Source organism: Ailuropoda melanoleuca, chromosome 4, assembly GCF_002007445.2.
Source record: "Ailuropoda melanoleuca isolate Jingjing chromosome 4, ASM200744v2, whole genome shotgun sequence".
NCBI lineage: Eukaryota > Metazoa > Chordata > Mammalia > Carnivora > Ursidae > Ailuropoda > Ailuropoda melanoleuca.
This window is the reverse complement of record NC_048221.1, coordinates 80,032,235-80,051,329: the sequence shown is the minus strand read 5'-3', so window position 1 is coordinate 80,051,329 and position 19,095 is coordinate 80,032,235. Positions and strand designations below refer to the sequence as shown.

The 19,095-nt window shown below is 33.4% G+C and overlaps 1 protein-coding gene across 10 annotated transcripts in view; it reads left to right on the top strand.

Annotated features, from left to right (window-relative positions):
- CCDC88A (coiled-coil domain containing 88A) overlaps positions 1-18,848 on the top strand; it is a 122,027-nt gene extending 103,179 nt beyond the window's left edge. For 3 of the 10 annotated variants that reach the window (XM_034659152.1, XM_034659149.1, XM_034659148.1), the window contains 9 exons: positions 767-912; positions 3,979-4,071; positions 4,197-4,411; positions 7,754-7,837; positions 8,826-9,029; positions 9,622-9,693; positions 10,664-10,744; positions 12,735-13,003; positions 13,186-15,068. In XM_034659152.1, coding sequence (XP_034515043.1) covers positions 767-912; positions 3,979-4,071; positions 4,197-4,411; positions 7,754-7,837; positions 8,826-9,029; positions 9,622-9,693; positions 10,664-10,744; positions 12,735-13,003; positions 13,186-14,178 — 2,157 coding nt within the window. In that variant the 3' untranslated portion in view covers positions 14,179-15,068. Of the gene's footprint in view, positions 1-766; positions 913-3,978; positions 4,072-4,196; positions 4,412-7,753; positions 7,838-8,825; positions 9,030-9,621; positions 9,694-10,663; positions 10,745-12,734; positions 13,004-13,185; positions 15,069-17,222; positions 17,323-17,864 lie in introns of those variants that run through there. The other 7 variants (XM_034659155.1, XM_011237761.3, XM_011237779.3 and 4 more) reach the window with 6 other exon arrangements.
- Positions 18,849-19,095: the final 247 nt, after the last annotated feature.

Genomic DNA, 19,095 nt, shown 5'->3' with positions numbered 1-19,095 from the left:
ACCAACCATTGACAGGATTATCTGAGTCCATTTGATCAATCATAAAAACTATATACAAACTTTTAAGGTTCCTAAAAAACGGTGGTTGAGGAAAGAATGAGGTATATTAAGTACCTACTATATGTTAAAGGCATGACACAAGATACTTTACATATATTATTTAATCCTTACAACAGTCAGGGGTGTGAGTTGTTATTCTCATTTTATAGATGAGATCATCGAAGCCCAGAGAATTAATTTACTTGTCCAGTGTTTTGTAGCTCCTTAAATAGAAGACCAGGTAGCTTTCAGACTATAAGTTAAATAGTCTTAAAGAAACAAGTGTTTTTGGAACTAGATAATTTATTATATGTTAAACCCAGCGTTTGTAAGAATTTTTTAAAATGTGTACAGCACATAACTCAGTATTTAGCTGTCATTATAACTAAAATCATTCATGTTCTGATCAAACTGCACCTAATTGTTCAAGTAGCAGAACACCTAAGTCTTTTTATTAAGATTGATTGATTTTAGAGAGTATGTGGGAGCGGGAGGAGGGGCAGAGGGAGAGAGAAAGAATCTCAAGCAGACTCCCTGCGAAGCGTGGAGCCCAAAACAGGCTTAATTTCCTGACCCTGAAATCATGACCTGAGCCAAAACCAAGAGTCAGACACTCAACCAACTGAGCTACTCAGGCACCCCAAGACTTTATATTTTTCAGATGTTTTGGGTGATTTATGTTAAATGTAAATGTTGATTTTTTTAAAAAATGTTTGTGTTTAAACAGTTGCTAAGCCAGCTTAAAGGAAATTTAGAAGAAGAAAATCGGCATCTACTAGATCAAATTCAGACATTAATGCTACAGAACAGAACACTGTTGGAGCAGAATATGGAAAGCAAGGATCTCTTTCATGTTGAACAAAGACAGTACATGTAGGTACCAAATAATGTTGAAATAATACTCATGATTTTATTATTGCCAACTGGTAACAGAGAACACTCACTGCTAATTTTTAAAAATTTTTCTACATTATTATTTCTCTGCACATTTTTTTGAATGCTTATGTTCTTGGCACTATGGTACTAACCAGAAAAACTAACATGAAAACACATAGGTTCTGCTCTTAAGGAACTAATAACATAAAGCAAGAAATACAAATAATTGCTGTAATGGAAGTAAATGTAGGAGGACATAGAAATACAGCAAATACAGGGGAAGAAATACCTTAATCTGGCAGAGACAAAGTGGACTTTCCAAAGATGGTTACTCCAGGTGAGACTTAAAGGCTCATGGGAGTTTGCCTGAGGAGACATACCAGGCCAAGGAAGCACAACTGCAATAACATAGAGCTGTGATGAGGGTCTATTATGGTATGGTGTAGGACCTAAAAATTAGTAGTTCTTGCTGGAGCAAAATTGAGGAAGAAGGAGCAATAGAGAAGTGGCTAAAACTTAGGAGCTACTTCACAAAGGTTTTTCCATGCCATACGAAGGAGTTGCTGAAAACATTGAGCAGGGGAATAAAACGATCAGATTTGTGTTTTTTTTAAAAAGCATTGATGGAGTTTTAGAGTATGGATTGGAGGTTCTGAGAGTAGAGACAAGGAGTAAGTTTTAGAAAGACTGTTGTAATAATCTAGTGAATCATAATTCATAAGTGGTGGTAATTGAGATCAAATACTAGATGTAAAAGATAGAATTGATAAGGCTTAATATTGGTAATTTATGTCTCCATTAGTAGTAGAGGAATCTGGTAAAATCAGGAATTTGGGCCTGAGCAACTCACTGGATAGTTCTTGTGTTGCACCAATATTCATCTTTACTAAATTCTTCTCTTCCCCTATTCCCTAAATGAAAAACACTGTAGTATAATAGAAATAGCACAGATGTTGAAATTAGGCAGTTCCTAATTCAAATCCCAGTTCTCCTAGTCACTAGCTATGTGACCATAGATGGGTTACTTTGTTTCTTTGATCATTGGTTTCTTTTTCTCTAAAATAGAGCTATAACATCTACTTCCAAGGTTATCCTGAGACATAAATAATATATATGTGCCTTTTAGGCATGATATATATGATGGTGAGCTAGGATGCATGTGAAACCAGTATACAGCATACATTTTTCGAAGCATCAGTTTTCTTATAAAATTTGGGTCAAGGAACATAATTTTTATATTAATAGACATATTATGGAGCAAAAAGCAGAGTTTGCATGAACTTTTAAAATAAATGCAAAACTTCAAAGAAATTTCACATTTGTGGCTTGCCACTTTGGACTACACCTTCAATCCTTTCAGGGGTATGTATTCCTTTATTCTCTGCCTTAAGAGGTTTTTTGCTTAAGAAGCAGTAAATATATGTAAAGCTCTTGACATTTAAGTTTTCTGTCCCTGAAACAAAGGCATTATCTAAAGCTTTATCTTTGGATATCTTTAGAATATCTTAATGTTCTGGCCTTGGTGAATAATCCATTTCCAAAGTTTCAGTAACTATCTATATAGTTGACTCAGAAATATTAGTATCTATTTTGACTTTTTGAATTGAAATTAAAAATATCCATCTTATATGTCAGACAGTTTTAGCTGAATGCCTCTGTCACATGGTCCTAGTAGGAGTGACAGTGAACAGGTAGTACTGAGAATTTGGAGATTCCTGATGATATTTCAACAGGTAAAAAGAGAAAACAGTTGGGAGGTATAGACCATCTGCCATTGTGCTGTGGTGTAACTCTTGGCAGCCTCTGTTCACAAAGCATCTTCTTCAAAAAAATTTCTCAAATCCATTTGTTCCGGTTCCCACTACCCTGATTCAGCCTAACCACTCATCAAGACTACCTCAATAGCCTCCTGGATGTTTTCCTTACTACCATCCTTTCTGATAGATACTATTTCATTATGGAGTTAAGGTACCTACAGCGAAGATTTCATAACGCCACTTTGTAATGAAACCTTCAAGCTTCTGATTTACTATTGAGCAAAATCTAAACCTGAAAATCCCTCACTGCTTCCCCTCAACTAACTGCTTAATTTAGCATTCTTATCTTTTCAGTCTATCTAATACGGCCATTCTCTCCATGAGGCTTTCTTCGGTCATCCAAGATAGAAATATTTTCCTTTTTATAAGTTTCTTTTGTACTTAACACAGTGCTTTTATTTTGACACCCCTACTGCCTTGGATTGAAATAGTCATTTCTGTATATTTGTTCTCTCTCTCCTATTGTATTATAAGCAGAGTTGGGCTCCTTATTGTCTTTATATATTCTTTGTGTCTTCCTTATTGTAAATGATCACTAAATAGCTGTTGAGTAAACAACATCGCAGTTTGGCATCACAGTTTTTTTTAGATCATTTTACTTTAGTCTGTGATCTTTGATGTTGCCTATGTAATATATACCATCAAGGACATAAGTGAGACTAAGACATGGTGAAACTAGTGTGTTCTTGTATTGCTGAAGGCAGGAAATAGTTCTCCAAAGGTAAAGTAAGCCTAAGTAATTCTCCCGTAAAGGAAAAACGTCTGTTTACATGAAGATGTGGTTGAAAGATTATTTATTATATCTACAATTGTAAGCAAACTATTGAACATTTTAGTTTTTTACTTGTACAAATTATTTTAAATCACCCTTCATTCCAAAAACGATGTGAGATACTAAAAGATCCAAGAATAGGAGAATAGTCACTGTTAATATAATGTCACTTAACAGCTATCAAAAGATGTTGAGAGAATTCCTTTGTCACAATGATAATATGGAAAATTTTCTTCAAACAATGTATTAAAGAATTGAATTTTAAATTCTATATCCTTTTATTAAGTGTGCTTGTAAATATAAAGGAGAAACTTGGAAAAAATCCCATTGTTAATACCTAAGACTTAGCTTTCAACTCTACTATCTATATTTGTTTATGTTTTGGACAGGAGTTAGGTTGTAGTCACAAAATTCAGTATTCATAACTGTACAAAATATGGTACATGTCCTAAAATGCAATTTTTATTTTTATAGTGATAAGTTAAATGAATTAAGACGACAAAAGGAGAAATTAGAAGAGAAGATAATGGATCAGTACAAATTTTATGATCCATCTCCTCCTAGAAGGTACTGTGAACCAAATTTTATTCATTTTTATTTTGGAAAAAAAAGAAAGTTAAGACTTTTAATTTTGTGAAGGATTTATATGTTGAATTTTAGACTGATAAGAGTTTTTTAAATTATTCTATTAGGAGAGGCAACTGGATTACTCTAAAAATGAGAAAATTGATAAAGTCAAAGAAAGATATTAATCGGGAACGTCAGAAATCTCTAACATTAACACCTACCCGCTCAGACTCCAGTGAAGGATTTCTTCAGCTCCCCCATCAAGATAGTCAAGATAGTTCTTCAGTAGGTTCAAACTCTTTAGAAGATGGCCAAACTTTGGGGACCAAGAAAAGCAGCAGTGAGTGCTTAAACTCTTTAAACATTTGTGATCTCTAGTATTGATTTAAAATCCTTTCAAAAGATTTCTTTTAGCTTATAACTTCAGCAGTCCTTTGGGGTAATAGTCTGATGAATGCATTTTTTAACTCTATATGATTATAAAATTCATTGTGTACTGCAGTACTGCATAACTACATGATTTTCTGTATTATGTGTTTAGAAATATACCAAGCACAGAAATACCATCATTTAGCCAGGGAGGTAAAAACAATGTCGAAAGAACATTAAGAGCCAGACTATCTCTGCCACTTGCTAGTTGTATTAATATGGGCACGCCTTTCACCTTTGTGTCATACTGCACAGGGTGATTGCAAAGAGCAAGTGAGAAATGTTTATGAGTTCATCTTGATAATTATTTGTAACTAAATAGAATAATAAGGCATTTTATAATGGGATTTTATTCATATACTTTGGTGTCAAATTGGAGCAAAGTTACATTGGTGAGAAGCAAAGAAAAATAGATATAAATATGAAAAGAATGTTATTCAGTGATTTAGAAGTAACTGAAGGTTGTAAAAATTGTTGAGGATTGCTTGGTAAAGGATCGATTAAAATTGATGTGTATAAACTGTATAAAATTGTGATTTAATTTTTTTTGTTTACAAATATAGCAGTATCACATCATAACATGCCCTATACAATTCATAATATTTTTATTTCATTGCTAGTGTGCTTAACTAAACAAAAGCAAAGTAAAAGCCTAAAGAGGTATATTTTAAGAGAAAGAGAAAAGAATCCAGTGCTAGACCCTTTGAAGATGTCCAATAAGTTGACTACTAACAATGTTCTTCTAGAATATGTAAACAAGATACTTTGAATCCACTCATACTATCACCAGAGTCACTAAATTTAAAAAAAATATATTTCTGTGTGTATATATGTATATGTATATCTATATGAAATAGAGCTATGTAATTTCACTGCTATTCTTTTGAAGTAAGTAGGCAAAAACAGCTGCTACTTCCCCCAAGGATAGACTCTCCTTATGTCAACCCTCAAACAGTCAAAAAACTATAGATAGTGCTTTGGCCTTAGGGGAATTGTCTCTGAAAAGACAGTGTTTTAGGGTGTAGGAGATGAGACATTCATTATAGGGTATATTTCAGAATACAACTATAGCATCCTAAAAACTAGAATCCATAAGTGTTCATGCATACATACATACTTGTGTGTGTGTGTATGTGTGTGTGTGTGTGTTAGTCTCAAGAAAGTGGTTAAATTCTGTATTTCCACACAAGATTATCATTACCTGGGTCTTTTGCTATCTAGTCTTATCAGTCAAATCTATACGAAATCTCTGAGTATTCTTGTAGAGAAACCATCAGCTTTACCTTAAAAAGATGCCAGATAATTCATAATTTTGTTACCTTTAGATATAAAATATCTGACATCTTATTAAATGAGAAATGGTAATAAGTCTGCTTAATTTTTTTTTCCAATTAAAGGAAGATGTTTCGTAAGGGAATGATTTTTGAGTAAGCTGTACACCCAACATGGGGCTTAAACTCACAACCCTGAGATCAAGAGTCACATGTTCTACCGACTGGGCCAGCCAGGCACCCTAAAGAAAGATAGTTCAATTCAGATATGATAATGTAACACAAGAAAGGCACAGCAGTCCTTTTTGAGGTCAACTTGTCTGTTTTTAATATAAGGCTGACATTCTTTCATACTCCCTACTGGAACATCCAGAATAAGAATCAGAAGGCAGTAATATTCTCCTTTCCTGCAGTTATTCAGTTTTAGAATGTTTTAAATAAACAAAACTCAGCAATGCTAATGTTCCCGAATTTCAGTATGTTGGAAAAAGAACATTGTATATCTACAAACTAGTTGACATAAGAAGGATCATATTCCACCACTGGCAAATTTAAAATTCCTTTTATCCTGTCTGTCAGTAAAGCAGTCTTTGGAAAACAGTTGAAACAGAAGTATCTAAACAAGACAACACGTGCATGCTGCAACCACTCAGCTTTGTTTTAGCTAAGTGTCCATTTTTACATTGCTTTCAGTTCATTTCTTCTTAATCATTAAAAACAGCTGTGTTTACCAAGCTAGAAAACAAATAGGTCAAATTAAAAGCCTAAATGAATCATGACTATTCCTAATAGCAGTCAAATAAGTTAAAAAGCTGTATGTCTATTGCATTCTCCTTAATGGAGAAGAACTTTTGATTACTTACAAGATGATGGCAAACCTTGAGAAGGAGTATAGTTAGTAAGGCTATGTACAATATGCTGTTAAGTCTTTATTCACATCCTCTCCCTAACTCCTAAATTGCAGTTCCAAAAGGTGTAACAGTTTTCTGTATGTGAATCTTGTTAAAATATAACTCAAGAATGTTAGTGACTCTAGTGAGCATTTTAATTTTTATGCTAATGACCCCTACAGTTATAACCCTAATTTTCATTTACAGAATTTTTCTGCACAGCGCTACCTTTGTTTTTCTTTACAAACTCACCCAAAAAGCCCTTCAAAATAGCTAAAAATGTTATGAGTACATATTTCTCTGTCATTTTCACTTGCATTAGGGTGCCTCTTATCTTTTAGCCTTAACAGAGCTTAGTGCTAGCTTTTCTCTTTTCCCACCCATGCTTTCGCAAAATGGAATAAATGTAATTGCTCATGTCATCTTTTGGAAGACTTTGCTCAGAAGAATATTTTCATGGTGCTGTTAAATAGTGCACCAGAATTCAAATTAACCCCCCCCCAAAAAAATTACCAATTTTCTTTAAGAAAATAATGAAAGTTTTTAAAGTTTCTTTAGATTGTTTTAAACATTCCCTGGGCACCCTAGTTTTTGTTAATATTTATTACTAGAATACTCTTGTAAAATGTGCATTTTCCCGAGTAACTTTTTTCCAAGATGAAGTCTTTTTATTTAAGAAGTTAAAATAGAGGATTGAAAAGCCTTATACATTTTCATCATGTATACTGTGGCCCACCAATAGCCCTAATTTTAAAGGTATACCTTTACAACTTAACTAGGAAAATTGTTCCTTCAGTAAATACTTCTAATCAGTTCCTGTATTTGTAGGACTTTAGCCAATCCAAGCTTTCAAAGTATATGTTCCTCATCATTGTCTTCAGTGCTTTCCAAGTATTTTAAAGCGTCAAAGTACATATTTCATATTTCATTATCACTCAGCAGCATGAGAATAATAGCTTAGTATAGCATACATAGCTGAAACTCAGACATTCATTTCTGTCCTTAATTTCAACATTTAACTCCCATCTGTTCTTCTCCCTTTTTTCTTTCATTTTTTCTGTTTCTGTTTTTCCTCATGCTCTGACATTAAAGTGGTTGCACTGAAAAGACTGCCCTTTTTGAGGAACAGACCGAAGGATAAAGACAAAATGAAGGCCTGCTACCGTCGTTCCATGTGTAAGACTTTATGACAGTTCAGCTTCTTTCAAATGACTACACTGGCTTCCATTACTAATTTTTCACTAACCTTTCTCTGGACTGTGCCAATTCTCTTATTTTGCAAAGTGCAGTCTTCCTCTAATTCAAGGAGCTGGAAGAATTTTTTTTTTTTAAACTGGCACTGAATTCGCATTATATGTATGTTCACTAATACATATACATGCATATATGTTTAGTCATACATGTAATATAATTTTCCAGTGCCTTCTAAAAGTTGGCAGAAAACAAAAAAACCTTTAATTTTCTATGCCATAGAGATTTTTTTCCCAAAGATATTTACTTAAGATATAACAAAACCTTTAGCATTAGGAATTTATTTTCTTAATGAACTAAATTAAATACATAAATAAAATGGCCTGTAACCCTTGAAAACATTTGTCATTCTTTATATATTAATACTCTGTTTTTTTTTAAAGTGGTATGGGTAATTAATTACATAATCAAATTAAATGTCACTTTGGATATCATCTCTTTCAGGTGTTTATTGAATGGTATACTTATTTGATTCATAAAATGAATGATTTCTTCAGTAACCTGCTCTGACCAAGGACTCTTTGTCATTTTCAATAATGATGCTGTATAAGAACTGCTCTCCATCTTACCTTTATTCATTCCATTTCTGTCATCACAAAACCACATTATGAAGGCTTCTAATTATATTGCACATCACTGCACAAAAGCATGGCAGTTGTACAGAGTAAAATTCCTTTTCTATCTTTAAAGGGGGTGGAGGTGGGATAAAAATATTTACTGAAATTTATCAGCCTTTGGCCTACTCATTTCATTCAGCTGAATGCATGTCATAATTGAATGACCTTGTGGTTATAGTCTTTGATGTTCACTTGCATTAATCCATAGACAAAAACCAGATCATTTATAATACAAGATAGAAATAAGAGCAGATACATTAACCATGCTGATTCATTTGCTTTCATTTGCATCCCAGCCATGAATGACCTGGTGCAGTCCATGGTCCTAGCAGGAGGACAGTGGACAGGTAGTACTGAGAATTTGGAGGTTCCTGATGATATTTCAACGGGTAAAAGGAGAAAAGAATTGGGAGCTATGGCCTTCTCTACTACAGCCATCAACTTTTCAACTGTCAACTCTTCTACAGGCTTCAGATCCAAGCAGTTGGTTAATAATAAAGGTATAGGCCGTCTGCTCTTTGCACTGTGGTGTGACTGTTGGCAACAGGAATTTTAATTTGACTTTTCCATGTATACTTTTTTGACAGCAACAACCTGAAATAATTTACCAAAACAGTCTGGATTCATTTTGAGAGAATTTTCAAATCATTTCAAAAATTTAAAATATACAAATATAAAATCTTTCCTAGGCCTTTCATAATAAACAGCTAATGAACTAACAAGAAAAGGAAAAGTAAGCCAAGTAAAGAGTGAGAAAGGGAAAAAGTGATGATAGAAGCTTTAAAAAAAAAAACAAAACTGAAAACACTACAACTTCAAACAGGGACAACCACATAGAACAACCCTGGCTCTTGCTTTGCTTTGCAGGGTCCTTGGGGAGATTGTTTCACTGCTTCTGTGTTAAGCGAGTCAACTCTCATCACAGCTATTCTGTTTCTTATTCCTAGTTCCAGTTTCTGGTTAAGTCTATGAAACAAGTTAAATCAAGATGTATTACATATGATTGAAAAAGAATATCCATGTCTGCATATGTGAAATTTTATAATTTTTTGTATAAAAATATTTTTATATCCATTTTGCTATTTTATGTAGATACTACATCCTTTGAAGACATAAGTCCACAAGGTATTAGTGATGATTCTAGTACGGGATCAAGAGTTCATGGTAAGATATGAACTTTACTTAGAGAGTACATATTCCATACAGAATGGGAATGCTGAGGCCCTGGCATTGATTTGGTGAATGTGGCATTGCCAGCAAGCATGTTTCTCTAACCTGCATCTCATTGCTACTTCTGCCATTTCTTCAAACCTAATACTCCCCTTTGCCCCTTTTAAGGTTGTTGCTTCATCTAAGTAGTCTCTCTCTTGGTCAAGGTCATTTATAAAGTATGCCTGCACAGTGCTCGAAGGTAATTTTGCCATTTTGATATAAGGTTAAAGTTATGAGAAACACATTTTACCGTTGGTTTAAAAAATATTTAGTTTGATAAAGGATGAACTCTAAGAGACCACATTTTCTGCAGTGGTGAGCATTTCAGATTTTTAATTTTTTGGAGAGATCTGCAAAACCTATCTTACCAAGCTAAATTATTAATAATAAATGGATAACATGTTGAGGGAATTTCATATGTAAGCAGGATTTTAAGAAACAGGATAGGGTCATGTTAACTGTGCAGTTGTTTCCCTTGTACGGATAGGAATGCAGGACATTAACTGTGCAGATGCTCATGTTCCTCCTATTCGTGACATCTCTGCAGTGTGCAGGGTTCCTTGTCTGATCTGTTGTAAGTGACCTAATCACTAGCACTTTTTTTTTTTTTTTTTGGCATGTCATTCTACTCAACCAAAACAGTTTTGGTATCCATCTAGAAATCATTTCCAAACCAAATATGCACTTTATTTTCTTTTCTTGGAGTCTCAACTAGTGTTTCAGAAGAGTCTTATTCTGTAGTATCTAACTGAACTATCTGGAAATGCTTTTGCACTCTAATCTGTAAGATTCAACTCTGGGCACGTTCAGCCTGTGACAGTATGCATGATTGCTTCCTCAGAGCATTCTGTGGTCAGAATGTAAAAGTTCAATCTCATTAGCTAGAAATTTTATCACACTGTCTCCTGATCTTTTCATTTAGCTTCAAGACCAGCCAGCCTTGATAGTGGCAGAACATCCACTAGCAATAGTAATAATAATGCTTCACTCCATGAAGTCAAAGGTATGCTGTAGGTAAAATTATTAATATTGTCCATCTGTTTCCAGATTTTATAATTAGAAGATTGATGAAGTTTCTGGAGTAAAGTATGAAATCCAAATCACCTATGCATAGTTCCTTGGAACATTTTATACTTCTTACATTGTAATACAGTGTATACAATGTATATAAATGTAAAAACAGGAGCAGTAATTTTGGTTGCCATTTTTCATCTTCACAGATAAAATATTTTTTTGTAATTTTTAACTTCATGTAGGTCCTTATTTTTCTTACGTTTTGTCTTCGTCATAAAAATGGTTGTCCTTAATTTTCTCATGAGGCATGTACCATGAACTCCCATTACGGAAGTGTTTTAGAAATACTTTTAGCTTAATTTATTCATGAAATAAGGGGAAATATTTTTTTTAATTCGAGAAGACAGTTGTGTTTGTGTATAACAGACAAATGGATGCACATAGCTTATATAAAGAATTCAGGGTTTTTTTCTTTATTTTTTTTTTTTTTAAAGATTTTATTTATTTATTCGACAGAGATAGAGACAGCCAGCGAGAGAGGGAACACAAGCAGGGGGAGTGGGAGAGGAAGAGGCAGGCTCATAGCAGAGGAGCCTGATGTGGGGCTCGATCCCATAACACCGGGATCACGCCCTGAGCCAAAGGCAGACGCTTAACCGCTGTGCCACCCAGGCGCCCCCTTTTTCTTTATTTTTAAGTGTGCATTCTAAGGTAAGGTTTTTATGTAAATGCTAGAGGCCTTGACTAGTACTTTTTCCCTGAAAAGGTATACTGCCTACTTGGATTCTGGAATTGTTTAATAGATTATAAAAATTGGTTAAAGTAGTTACTCTCTGTAGTCCAGAATTGTCAAATTATAATGCATGTATTCTGTTGCTTTTTGTATTATAAAATCATTTTGTCTCAGTTGTAATTTTATCATTAATGCTATGACTCTGTTGCAGTGGTCTGAAATATCTGATCTCAAGAAGGGATTTTTTTTTAGGGATTATTTTTTTATTTCTATTATCATGTTTTTATATCCAGTAGAAAAATTTAGTCTGAAAATACAAAGTATTTCTTTTCTGATTTGAAAATTTAAGAAAATCTTCCTTCTGTAAAATGTTATATAACTTGAGCCAAATTCTTTCATGACCCATTTTACTCTCTATGATTAGGAGAGCATGGAAAGTTGTATTTTCCATCATGATACTGTATGTATACAGTTTGCTGTCAGTTAGAATCCACGTAAGGAATAGCATTAAACATTAGGGAGCTTTTTTCCAGAACTAGTAATTTGCATTTTATACAGTTACTCAACCTCAGTTGAGTCTTTTAAGGCTATGTAGCCACATACCAACAGTGGAAAGCAGAACAAGCAGATGATTCAGACATTAAAGAATAAAATGTAAAACATATTTCATTTTGTATTTTGACTAGAACTTGCTAAGTAATTTTATCATATCTCCACTGATTTTCCTTTATATGCCTGCTATTTAAATTTTTTAAAAATTCTTTAAGGTTATTCATTCAGGATGAACAAAGAAACCTTCAAATAAGGAATGATTTCATAGGGAAGCAAAGAATTAGAATTTTTAACATCTGAATTTGTATTCTGGTTTTAACGTTCTGAAATAATTTAAAATCCATACAATTGTGTTTTGTTCTAAACTGTGAGGTGTTTTACAGTTACTTGAACCTGAATTTTTAAAAATGTATTATTTTTTTATTCACTCATTCATCAAATGTATTGAGTGCCTGCTTTGTAGTTTGGCTCTGAGCGTAATGGTGAAAGCAAGTTCTGCCCTTGTAGAACTTAAAATATTTGTCAAAATGAGACTAGGGTAGACAATGATGAACACAGTGCACGAGGCATTTCTAAATAAAGCTTGAAAGTCAGTTTAGCTATTCATAAGAATCCAGTCAACAAATGTCATTACTTACATAGTTTTAATCTCATTTCTATTACCAAACTCTTAACACACCATTTACTCCAAAAGCAGGTGCAGTTAATATCCAAAGCAGGCCACAAAGCCACAGCAGTGGAGAATTTAGCCTGCTTCATGATCATGAGGCTTGGTCCAGCAGTGGTAGCAGTCCAATCCAGTATTTGAAAAGACAGACCAGATCAAGTCCAATGCTCCAGCACAAAATGCCTGAATCATTAGAGAGTCGAGCACATCACAAGATCAAAACTGGTTCCCCTGGAAGTGAAGTTGTTACTCTACAGCAGTTTTTGGAAGAGAGCAACAAGCTTACCTCAATACAGGTTAGTTTTATCTAGTAGGACCTTAATTTAGATCGACACAGCAAGTTAAATTTCTGTGACTGAACTGTAGAGCTTCTTTTTAAGTTAAGGGGTGCTTAGCAATTTTATATCATAGTCTGCTGTATCAGGAAAGTAAAAGCTTGGCTGCATTCACTAATCTGTTGTGATATCTTTTTTAACAGATAAAGTCTTCAAGTCAAGAGAATCTTTTAGATGAAGTAATGAAAAGTTTGTCTGTTTCTTCGGACTTTTTGGGAAAAAACAAACCAGTTAGCTGTGGTCTGGCCAGGTCAGTAAGTGGAAAAACCCCAGGAGACTTCTACGATAGACGGACAAGTAAGCCTGAACAATTTGTGAGACCCAGTCCTCGAAAGACTGAAGATGCCTACTTCATTAGCTCTCCAGGAAAACCTACACTAGGCACTCAAGGAAAGATAAAATTAGTAAAAGAAACTTCTCTGTCACGACAATCAAAAGATAGCAATCCTTATGCCACTTTACCTCGTGCAAGCAGTGTGATCTCTACTGCCGAAGGAACTACTCGAAGGACAAGCATCCATGATTTTTTGACCAAGGACAGTAGACTGCCTGTATCAGTCGATTCACCACCAGCTACTGCTGATAGCAACATCACTGCAGCATCTAGTGAGTACCTTTTACACCAGTGGTCCTCTCATACACTTCACACTGCAACCCATGCTGTAGGTTCTCATGCACAAAATGATTTAGCTACAGATAAGCCCAAGTCTCTATATGCCCAGGCTAGAAACTCCAGAACAGAAAAGTCACATTTTCCAAACCAAACTTTTGCCATTATTACTATGTCAAATGATGCATTTGGAATATCAGCTGATAGCGTAGAGTCATTTACTGTGGCTCATCCATCTCAGCCATTTTTATCCCTGAATACGGAACTAGTTAGTAACATAAGTGGGTTACCTCCCAGGCCAATCACCAGAGTAACTGATCAGTCTTCTGCCTCTTTGGATAAAGCTGCAAAGAAAGATAATGAACAGTTTTCTGATAATCAGAACCTTAGTAACAGTAACCCACAGTCTTCTGCAGATAGCAGTAATCTTATCACTTCTGCATGCTTCTATCCTGATGACACAGAAGCTGCACTGTTGGTTTCTGAGGATAATCAGACTGTTTGGTATGAATATGGTTGTGTTTGATCAAAACTGCACAATATAATACTGATGTTACTTGATATGCACTGTGCTTTTCTAATCTGATTTGAAGAGCTGCTGTTGAAAAGTATAATTTGGCTAGGCTTACATTTTTATTTTTAAATTGTGGCATAGTATTGACTTGTACATGATGGCATGTGTATAAATATGAATGTATAACCACACCAAAGCCTGCATGAAATATTAATTGCATTTGTACACCTTCTGCATGATTTTAAAAACCTTAACAATACATGCTCCTTTTTCACATTTCTTGTCACCAGATACAAGATTGTTACTTTGATACCTGGAAGCATATTAAAATAGTTGCATGCTATAATTACCAAGAAGACATTTCCAAGTCATATTTACCTTGTTGCTCCCGAAAAAGAATGCTCATTTTCTCCCTCCCTCCATTTTTGCTCCCCTTCCCTCCCTCCCTTCCTCCTTCACTCTTCATTCCTTTCCTACCCCAGAATGTGCACTTCCTGTTGCACACATACTGTGTAAAAAGATGTCATCTTCTTTTGCCATTTAACTATGTTTCTGTCCTGCTGTTTTATTTCCAAGGATATAGTCAGTAACTCCATTAACACTTTATGTAGTAAATATTAACTACTGCCCATATTTATAAAATTGTTCAGATTTAAAGCATTGATACTCATAAATCTAATGTATTTCTTTAAAAACCCCATCAGATTTACATGTTACGTATACATTGACTAGGAGCATTTGTGTTAATTCTGTTTCTTCACTTTCCTTCATCTGATAAATGTAAGAGCTCAAGGACCATCTTTCCTTCAAGATGACTTTTTTACTTGGAATCAGTTAATACATTAGTTTTGCCAGTTTTTTTTTATATAGAGTCAAAGAGAAATAAATCAAATCATACTCAATGTGTTGGAAATTTGCATTTTTACTTCTGTTCAAAAAAGGTAGTAAGTTTAAAAAGTAGTGAAGATTGTTGCTTCTGTATTTATTAAATTATATGTGTCTCCTTAAAACAGCTTTTTAAATGAGTACATTGTGCTAAAATAAAACTAACATTAGAATTTAAATAAACAAGTGTGTTTTTAGTGGAACAAATTTTAGAACTACAAATAAATACAAACTTTTAGCTAAGAAAATAACATATAAGATAAAGAAAATATTTTCTAACTCTGACTCCAGTGTCATAAACTTTAAAATTATCTTGCTGTGGTTGTAGCACTTTTAAAGCAAAATAAGCTAAACTTGAATCTCTTAACTCCCAGAATTTAAAAAACAAAACAAAACAAAGCCATAACCCTGATTCACTTACTCCTGGAGGAGGAGATCTTAGCTCTTTTTCTGGAATGTTTTTGCCAATTTGATTCAGTCTAAATATTACTGCCAGTAACTCAGCCTGGCATCTAGAAAGGAATGCTTTGAAATGTAACTTTCTAAATGGGAAGAAAATCACTATTTTACACATATTGTTACATTATTATTAATTGGGCCAAAGGAAATAGAATCCATAGAGAATCTTTGCTTAACAAAATTTCTCCTTTAAATTAAGGCATTCTCTAGTACTTATACACAAGATCATTGTGAGGGCTAAGCCCTCTCCCTTTTTATCTTTGACTATGCTTCTTTTCTCACAGCCAGCTATTACTAAAAATGGTTCTACTGCAAATAATCACATAAGCACAATCAGAAAATTTTCATATTTTTTAGTACGACCTAATATATTTTGTCCATGAATAATACATCTATCTATCTTATCAGTTGTTTCACTGCTAGTGCTAACATTAAAAAGGTTTTTGGCATCTCTTCTTTTTTTTATAACCTAATAATAAAACTTAATGGTAAATATAAGTGAGATTAGTTGAGGGGCCACATATGATTAAAATGTAATGATTAGTGTTACTTCTTTTCCACTTTGAGTCAATAATTATTTTATAACCATTTCAACTCTTTACATATTATAAATCTGGCCACATACTTTAAATTTAACATATTAAATTTATTTATGCAAAATATATGAGAAATCATGTCCTATTATATTAAAACTGTGTGGTTATTTTACAAAATTAGACTTACAGGAAAACAGTATTTCCAATACATATGGCTATAGTTTATAGTATAACATGTTTTCAAAAGGAACATATACACTGTGCATATAAGACAGATCCATACCATGTCCATGTGTCTTGAGGATTGTCTGTGAGAAAACAGGCTAGACTTCCTCCAGAGACTATCACCAGAGCTATGGAGTTATAAAATTTCCTCAAAATACCAGTTTCTTCCTTACGTTTTCTTCATAGCACTTGGAATCAAATATTTAGCATGGGAAGAACCTTAGAAATTATATACAGCCAGTGTTTCCCAAACTTTAAAAAATCATCGTACCACTTGCTATAAGTCTTAAAAAGATGCACCAGTATTTTAACTTTTTTATTATTGTTTTTAAAAATAAAATTAACCAACTCTGACTCAGTTGAGCAGCTGCACTTTTTTCCTCTAAGACATCTCCATAAATATCCTACGATTTCATAAAGGAATATTTGGAAAACTATTTGGAGATTCAGTACCCTGATTTTAGATGAAACTGAGTAGCATTCACATTCCTACCCTGGGTTTCTAGAAATCATACCTTATTATTTGTCTGACATTGTAAACTGACATTGTTAGGCATTGGGTCCCCTTTGACCAAAGCAGTTTTAGCTGTAACAGTGAAAGTAGGCATATTATAAAATTTTTCTCAGTAAATAAAACAAATACTTCATTGTGGATGTTTCTGTGGCAGCATGCAAGATTATTTTGTACTTTAAAACTATTTGTGACCATTTAGTAAATAAACATAGCAAGTAAACCTATCTGATGCTACTAAAAGGACATAAGTATATTATTTCCAGCTTTTAAAATACAACAGTTTTTAAGTAATAAGATGTCTATCAGATTAATAAATTTCCCAGAGTTAGATTCTTTCTCCTTGCCACACTCAACAAGAGTTCATTAGTTTCTTAACTTCATGAATTATATTATGTTTAACTTTTGATTAAATAACATGAAATGCTTTTCTCCTGCAGATGTGGACAAAGTACAAGAAAGCAGAAATTCAAAAAGCAGGTCTAGGGAGCAACAAAGCTCCTAATTCTATTTCCCACTACATGACATGTGGGCCAAGTGGTGAGTTTCTTGCTTAAATGTAAATGGGATTAGTCTCATTTATAAAACTAACCGTGTTACTTATAAGAACAAGTGCACATTGCATTAACAGATGTAAATATTGCTTGCTTATTTCATGATTTTCTGTCCTACTTGTCAAGCAAGATTTATTGGTTGCTTTAAGTTTTTGCCTGTCAGTGCAGGAAACAGATGTTTTTTATTTTTTTTCTTAAATTTAATTTTACTTGTGAATAACGTTTTAGGAATTCCTTTTTTAATTTGAAGTCTTTTTCTTTTTTTCTTTTTTTCTTTTTTTGGTAGGAATACAACTTTCCCACAGTGTTTTTGATAATTGAGAATGAACAATAAATTTAAATATCTTTTATATGAAGAGCCACTCAAAGAAAAATTGTCTCTGACTTTCTGTCACTCTCTCATTCCTATAGAAGAAATATCTGGTGCATGTTGTTCTAATAGTGGCTGCTCTGTGTTTTATATCTCTCTCTTATCTTCAGGCTTTTCTTATATTTTCTTTCTTCTTTCTACCTTCCAACTAAATACAGAGAGAAAAGTGTCCTTCAGTTTCTCAGTGGGAAGCCTTTATTTCTGAAGTAACAAGACACCCAACTATAGGAATCATTTTAAAAATCTTTAAGGAGACTTTAAACAATCCATCGTGACTAGAGCAGGCAAGAAATACAAAACCTTCATTCCTTCCTTGAATCAAGGAGCACTACTGGAGTCAACTGCCAAAATTTTTAGAAGGTTTTAGGACTTACTATACACTGTATTGATAAGATCTACTGAATAAAGGATGTTCTCTCACTAAGGACCAAGTGTTTTAAGGTTCCAAGAAGTACTCCAAGAACAATCTACTTCTTTCGTCATTTGTTTATGAATTTATCCATGTTTGCTTAATGCTTCTGCTAAGTATTAGCCAAAATCTAGCCATTTCTATTTAGTTGTGTAAATCTAAATTAAATGCTGTAGTATGTTGTGGAATGTACTATATATCAGGATACAGAACATTGTTTTGGCATGTCAGAGCCTTATTTGGTTAGCAGACTGCATGTGTTGGTATTCTTTTTTTAGCCAATTATTTTGATGCACTGCAAAAAAATTCAGTTTATAAGATAAATCTGAAAAATAGGAGCTATAAAAATTTACAGTAATATTAATCTTTCCGTATTCCCCTTTAAGCAACACTAAGCATTCACACATGGATCCAAGGTAATTAAAAAGAGTTTTTCTGAAACTTTTTTAGTAAGGTGGTTTTCCAGCAAATTGCATTCCCAAGATAATGCTGTTATGTTTTAAATTCATTTCCCTTCTTTAGTATTGGGTTATGTATGTGTGTTTGTTTTTTTAACATGAGAGCTGACTGTTGCTTAAGAAGTTTTCTTATGGCAAAAAAAAATGTAAATAATTTACTATGATCTGCATTTTGCCAGGAACTCATTTATTTTTAAGGTTATCACATATTAATAAGAACTTTTCTGTTTTTGTCCTTTATAATATTACATTAAAGTTGATAACTGTTATTGGTACTTTTGAAATATTTGTATGCATTTGTTACCTTAAACATTTGAAAGAAGCACAAAAAAAGTAGATTTAGTTAACCCAGGGATACATCAGTTTTTTTGTAGCTCCAATTTTATATCACAGTTTTATTTTCTTATGAAATCAAAAAATGCATTGATACTTATTAATGCAAATTCATTATTTAACATAAATATCAGAATAATCCTAAAGGTCTGAAATGAGAAAGATAATGACTTTTTTTATTTTAACGGT